This window comes from Dreissena polymorpha, chromosome 7 (genome assembly GCF_020536995.1).
Source record: "Dreissena polymorpha isolate Duluth1 chromosome 7, UMN_Dpol_1.0, whole genome shotgun sequence".
Classification (NCBI taxonomy): Eukaryota; Metazoa; Mollusca; class Bivalvia; order Myida; family Dreissenidae; genus Dreissena; species Dreissena polymorpha.
The window spans coordinates 2,725,612-2,732,589 of NC_068361.1; the positions used below are offsets into that span (position 1 = coordinate 2,725,612).

Here is a 6,978-nt window from a genome sequence, read left to right on the forward strand (position 1 = left end):
TGTTATAAAATCAAGATATGGTTCTATAGCTCATGAGTCTATGGAAATCATATTATATTTCATTAACTTGAAAAATTTACTCAATGCTGACAACATTTGCTGAAAATATCAATCTTTGAATCTGCAACATATATAAACAATTTTTTGTCCGGGCCCGTTTTTTCACGAGAGGGTTTTTGTCCGGCCCCTATAAAACCGCTATAAAACTCACAAGAGGATTTCGTAGCTTCCGGTCGCCATTAACGCAAAGAAAAAATTGTAAACAAAGATAAAACCGCCATTTAAAAAGAAAACAGACGAAACAGAGGGGGCCGATCATTACAACATCACCTACCCACCTACCCACTGCGCTGTATTGTCCCTTGCCCGTCCATTGTACCTCTTTTGTATTTTCGTAATTTCCTAAAACCTTGTAGCATTTCGGACGTCATTTGGTATTCGGAATTATTTTTGGCTCTGTCACCATATAAATTAAAAATTACCAAATGACCAATTAACTATCTTTATTTACTTATATATACTATATTGGGTTGTTTACCGGTGCGGTGCTTACATTTAATGCTTTACACGTACTGTGAACTGTGCTAATCTAAATCATTGTGATATTCACATTGTTACATTTAGGATTGCCACTAAACCAGCATTTTTCTTTTCATTTCTATTCAAACAATCTTGTGCAATCCCACAAAATGTCGTCTCACAACAGACCATCCAACAAACCATCCAAGGGGCAGAGTAAGAACCTGACCCCTTTAATAGGGGAGGCACTTTCATGGTTGGTTTCCCATCACCTTACCCACAACACCATGCCCTTAAGGTGCCTCCTCCAGTCAGTCGGAAGTGTATGTCTTTCTTTACAATCCTTCAGCTGGCCTCGTGTTTGGCTAGGGAGCTTCCTGGACTCGTTGAGCGGACTGTGCCTCTTGCGTCTGGTTGCATGTTACTGCAGCTCAAGTCCGCTCAGGCGCTTGCTACCCTTCTCTCTAGGGGGACTTTCCACCTTGGCAGCGTCGCAGTCCGGGCCTTATCTCCCTCAAACATGAGGTCAGTTTCAGGTTTTATAGCAGGGATCACGGAAAGTCAGGAATTAATGGAACTTCAAAGAAATCTTGTATTTAGCCCTGCGATTCCCCTTTCTGAACTCTCTATAACCAACTTGGAAAGGGTTGATCCCTATCGCCCCGCGCCTCCAGGCTTTCCGAGACTGGTTAAAATATCTTTCCTTACTTCTATTCCAGTCCCTAACAAAATACTTGTGAAGGGCACTAATATTGCTCTTGACATTAGTCCCTGCCCGGTCCAACCTGTCCGGTGTTTTAACTGCCAGGGTTTTGGCCACATAGCCAGCAGGGGCAAATGTTATAGTATTACCACCTGTTGCCGCTGTGTGTGAAGCAATTACATTTGTCGGTGTTAAATTGCTTTCACGGGAGGACTTTTGTCCCCCACCGTTATGTTCATTAGATTTGGTATTAAGGAGTATGCCTGTTCGCTTTGTTAAGTGAAGAATTTCTGTCCAACCATTCAGAAATCCAAACATCGAGGTGTGCACGCAAATTTATTCCACGCAATGACAGAAACTGTTTATGCTTCAATACTAGAGATATTCAGTTTGTAGTTGTCAATGTTATAGTTTTTTAAGACAAATGGGTCTTATCCGTTACGTATAATGTTTATTCTGTGTTTAAGTATCACCAACTACTACATGACTTCATCCGAAAAAAACGAACTTGTCATTAGTGTAAATATATAAAAGAAGCATTTGTAATTCGTATTTCATTGATCAATATAACACCATATAACCGGTATCACTTACAAACACTCTCTGTCTATATGTTTTCAAAGTTCACTATATGCATTTGTTTCTTCTGTATTGAACTTAAATGTATTGGCAACGTGACATTCTAACTTGTATGTATTAAGACGATGTACTTATGTATAAGTCTTATTAAAGTGTCTGTTATTTTCTGTTCCGTTCAATGCTTCACTAAATTGAGTTCCATCGGCTTATCTTTTGAGCGCGTGAATCACGAGAAGGAGGCAGTGAATTTCTTTAACCAAACTGAATAGTTATTAGATTCTAAATTATTTGTGTATCTATAACATGTTGATAATTGGAAATGACCGCTTCCGAGCCTTATTAAATATAAATACTTTTCAGCAATAAGTATCTTATTGCATTGGTTAATATTTATTAACTAATTTCTGATGAGATTATCAAGGAATATAATTTTATATATAAATACTGCAATTAAAATGATTGGCCATTTGAAGATAACGCAAGTAGATTAAACACTGTGTATTAACACCCTTGCAAACTGACGGCATGTGTCATTAAAAACAACATTGAAAGGGATTTGGCAAGTTTGGCAATTAACAATATTGAATTGCCAAAGAGAAGAGCCGCAGCATACAGGGTTTCATTTGAGGTGTGTCTGAGTATCTTTGTAGATCTCAGTAAATGTATATCTAAATTTTCTTGAAGACGGTCTGTAATTTAATATGTATGTTTTATATATCCTGATTAACGGCTTTGACTGACTAGTATTTTTGTATATTTACAGTGAGTCTTATTATCACATAATTACTGTTTTCCAGATGTCTTCAGAACCAGATGACAGTGATACAGATCAGAATTGAAAACCTTCCCCTGAGAATTCTTCATCAGTCAGTATTTTTCATTTTTATTGTTAATGAAACAACATCAGCTGTTGTCAGTTGCTATATTTGTATGTCAATCCGTAAAGTGCAAAACAAATATCGCAGCTTAGAAGATACTTTGTGGTAACTTAGTTGGTTAGTACACATCTGAGTTACTGGTTAAAAAAGCAGCAGTCGCTTTATTATACCCCACAAATGAAGTTTAGGAGGGTATATAAGAGTGAGCTTGTCGGTCTGTCATTTGTCCGGTCTGTCGGTCTGTATTGGTTGTCCCCTCTCTAACTCAAGTTGTTTTCATCCGATATTCACCAAAATTGTATCTAGATGATGTATATATGGGTCATGCCGGGTCAAACACTAGATTATGGGGTCGAATAATGTGTATTCTGAGTAAATGCGGGATGTGGGGGTATTCGTTACCTTAGTGACAAAGCTCGAGTTTTTTTTATAGAACATCTCAATATTAATTTTTTATTAAATGGTGCAACATCGTGCTTTGTTCTTCTAATGTTAATCCGTTTTTCCTTCGATTTCAGGAAATGGACTGTGAGGGGGCTGATTATTATGCAGGGTTTGATCCGTTGTTTTGCAGTGAAGAAAAACTCGAGGTATTATAACAATGATAAACTGTATTGAAATATTCTTGTCTTAAGAACAATGTTTTTATGAAGAGCTTTTTAATCACCTTTTTATGTAATGCATTGTCAATACTTACTATGTTTACACTTAAAGGGCGGTATTTATTGCCCACTGTTTATAAAACTTTTCATATATTGGTTCAATCTTCATAAAATTTGCTCGCAACACTTTTAAATGATCTTTGGGTGATATGAAAAATGTTGCAGGTCCATGTAGACCAGCAGGCGGGGCATTTTTCATTAGATAACTATGGTGAAACATTATGAACATTATAGAAGTCATTTGATTTTGTCCTATCAGCATAAAACTTTGTAACTAGACTACATGCTTCTTTGCAGAGTTCAAACAGGGTCCTGCATAAAATGCAATAAATGAAAAAAACATCACAAAATCTGCTTTTTTTCTTCGATTTTAATGAGTGACATAGAGCATTTTCCCGATCTTGCTTATACATTTTTTGAAAATGGTAAGCCTTAAGTTAATTTTTCTTATGGGTTATTGATGGTTGATTCAATACAAACATGTGATATTCGACGACAACATGATTACAAACATATTTGACGCATAATTGCCAATTTCGAATGAACCTTTTTTAATGTGACAAATGCGTTTTTTCAGATCCAGGAAGCTGTGAAAATGAATCCCAAACATCAAAGCGGGGCAGCCGACGCTACTTTTTATGTGGTAAGCATTTTATGTGTTTTGTTCTAAATTCTTACTTTGTAAATTGTATTGGCTTAAAGCAATGGAACCTTTTATTGAGTATACATTTAATGAAATTAACTGAAAATGATATAGTGATCTCACCCTTCCACTTCTTTCACATGTTTATACAAAATCTCTGATGGTTTGAGTGGTTTTAGTATGAGCTCGTGGTAATGGATGTTATTTTGGATGAGTGGAAATAAAACACCTAACATCCCTCTTATACTTTTATATTACAGTTAGTTTACAAAGGCTTAATTGCCGAGTTTGGCCCAAAAAGAAGTGTGTGATTGAAACTTAAGAACGCAAAATTGATTTAACTGTATTCAGGAACCCGAACTGATGGTACAAGTGGAGAAGCCAGCCCCTGCCAGCCAACTAATGGAGAAGCCAGCTCCAGCCAGCCAACTAATGCAGAAGCCAGCCCCAGCCAGCCAACTAATGCAGACGCAAGTGGAGAAGCCAGCCCCTGCCAGCCAACTAATGCAGAAGCCAGCCCCAGCCAGCCAACTCATGCAGACCCAAGTTGAGAAGCCAGCCCCTGCCAGCCAACTAATGAAGAAGCAAGCCCCAGCCAGCCAACTAATGCAGACGGAAGTGGAGAAGCCAGCCCCTGCCAGAAGACTAATGCAGACACTGAAGAAAAAGAAGGTATTTTTGAATTTTTGTGTTAAGCAGAACCTAAACTATTTAACTCCATATTGTTTTAATAAAGCATATACTTTTTTTGTCAGCCTAGATGTTATTAGAAAAGTATTATTATGAATAAGTTATTTTCTTTGTTAAATTGTGTTTGCAAGAAAGAATTAATTTTATGTAATTCTAATAATCAATTTGCAGTTTGTCTGCATATTATTTCAAAGTCATATTCAAAGATCACACTGCATCACAACCTGATTTATGACCCATATGTTTGGCATTTAGTCACAGAAAGATTTTCACTGCATGATTTTGATGATTGTTAACACACATTGCAAATTTATGTTTATTTATATTTCGACTTAAATTTGTAATCTATACTATGATGCTCTGTGTATATTAGATAAAAAAAAAACAATCAAAAAATCTATAAGTATGCAATGGTTTTCAACCATTTTATATATATAACCTTCTGTATCATTTTAGTTTCTTAAATTCTAAATTTAATTAATTTATAGTCATACCTGAGGATCGGGGACAAGGTAGTTGCCAAAAGAATGAGAGGAAAGGGAGACTGGTTGCCGGCAGAAATTTCATCAAAATTGAAAGGAGGTAAGATTGACAAATGATGCTTCCTGTTTAGTATTGTTTCTATGCAGTATTGTTTTCATTTATTATTTTTAATATTGTTTATATAATTTCTTAGAAAATCATAGGAAATGTGAGAAGTGTCAGAATAACATAAAGTAATTTTTATGCCTCCGGTAGGGTGGCATAAAGCAGTTGAACCGTCAGTCCGTGTGTCTGTCTGTTCGAAAACTTTAACGTTGGCCATTACTTTTGCAATATTTAAGATAGCAACTTATTTGGCATGCATGAGTATCTCACAAAGCTGCCTATTTTGAGTGGTGAAAATTTACGGTCAAGGTCATCCTTCAAGGTCAAAGAACAAAATGAAGAGCAGTTATAAGCTTTAAAAGGGAGATAATTTCTAAACCTGCCAAATGATATATTGAAAATTTATTTCAAAGTGGCCATATAGGGGGCATTGTGTTTCTGACGAACACATCACTTGTTAAACTATAAATCACCTATGTTCACTATTGGTCAATACCATTTGTGTCATCGTCTTCTAATAACAAAACCAAATATTCGCCTTTTCAGTATTGTTAATCACAACATTTGAATTTGAATACAATTTGTAATTGCAGGATCCATTGTCCAAGTTAGGTTTGTTGAAGACGGGGCTTATATGTTTGTGAGTAAAGAAGATGTGTAACTTGTTTTGTAATGTTCATGACTGAAAAACAAAAAACCTGTGGTGGAATCAGGGTTCCGACACACCTTGAAATGTGCTTGAAAATCAAGGTTTTATGTATATATGTATAAAGTTGACGGATAATTTATTTTATATTATATTAACTTTGAACTATTATTTTATTTTTTAATTACTATTTATGTAAATTCTTTTTAAATCGAAATTTAAATTTAAAAATAAGCAATTTAATTTTTTATTTTTGAATATGTTCACTTTTTTATGTATAAATAGTTTTAACTATGGCAACCTAAAACAACAACTGTTTAATAAATGTTTAAAATGGCTAAATTTATCATAATTTTAATAAGTTGATATTTTTTTTCAAATCATGTTATTTCATTTTATAAATTCCTTCATTTTTGTCTGGTTTCTTGATAATTATCTGTGTATGTATATATTTAGTTGTTTAGTTACTTGGCAGTTATTTTTATATTATTGATTATAAACCAGTTTGTTAAAATTTATTAAATATTTTTATATTTAAAGGAACATTTAAAAAAGCCTTTCCTGAAAGCCTGAAATTAATAATCAGACTATCCGTATATCTGAATATCCTATTCATTCAAATTAACGTCATTTTATAAAAAAATATAAGCTAAATTTTCTTGACTAGACATTTTGTGTCTGATTATTAATTTCATGATTGTAAATCCGAAAGTTATTGGAAAAATATAAAATAAAATATTGTAATCATTAAATACAAATACAAAAAATACCGACCTACTTCGTGTTAATAAGCCATTACCCAATATTTGTAATGACCTTGCAATGTTTTTGTTCTTTTTATTTGTGTTTTTTCTTCTGTACATGTATATTAAAATGTGACAGTATCTGTCCATTGCAATTCTTTGTTTTAAGTAGAATTGAATAAAAAAAAGATAATTATGGTTTTGTTTGATATAAAAGGTAATAAAACAATGCATTTCCTCAATTTGTGCAGAGTTTGTTTTTATTTATATGTTATATTACTATGTTATCCCTTTAAAAAAAACTAGACAGTGCCGGTTGACATTAAA

At 34.1% G+C, this 6,978-nt stretch overlaps 1 protein-coding gene across 1 annotated transcript; it reads left to right on the plus strand.

The window, feature by feature from the left end:
• Positions 1-2,390: 2,390 nt before the first annotated feature.
• Positions 2,391-6,213, plus strand: LOC127837505 (skin secretory protein xP2-like). The gene is made up of 7 exons (XM_052364652.1): positions 2,391-2,429; positions 2,599-2,667; positions 3,198-3,269; positions 3,919-3,984; positions 4,336-4,656; positions 5,163-5,256; positions 5,856-6,213. The coding sequence occupies exons 3-7, from the start codon at positions 3,201-3,203 to the stop codon at positions 5,921-5,923; spliced, it is 618 nt and encodes a 205-aa protein (XP_052220612.1). The 5' UTR covers positions 2,391-2,429; positions 2,599-2,667; positions 3,198-3,200; the 3' UTR covers positions 5,924-6,213.
• Positions 6,214-6,978: the final 765 nt, after the last annotated feature.

Excerpts from the sequence above, each read along its gene's own strand:
- LOC127837505 (XM_052364652.1), top strand. The coding sequence starts at position 3,201 with ATGGACTGTGAGGGGGCTGATTATTATGCAGGGTTTGATCCGTTGTTT. Across the intron at positions 3,270-3,918 it reads GCAGTGAAGAAAAACTCGAG|ATCCAGGAAGCTGTGAAAAT; the intron begins GTATTATAACAA and ends GCGTTTTTTCAG. Across the intron at positions 5,257-5,855 it reads TTCATCAAAATTGAAAGGAG|GATCCATTGTCCAAGTTAGG; the intron begins GTAAGATTGACA and ends TTGTAATTGCAG.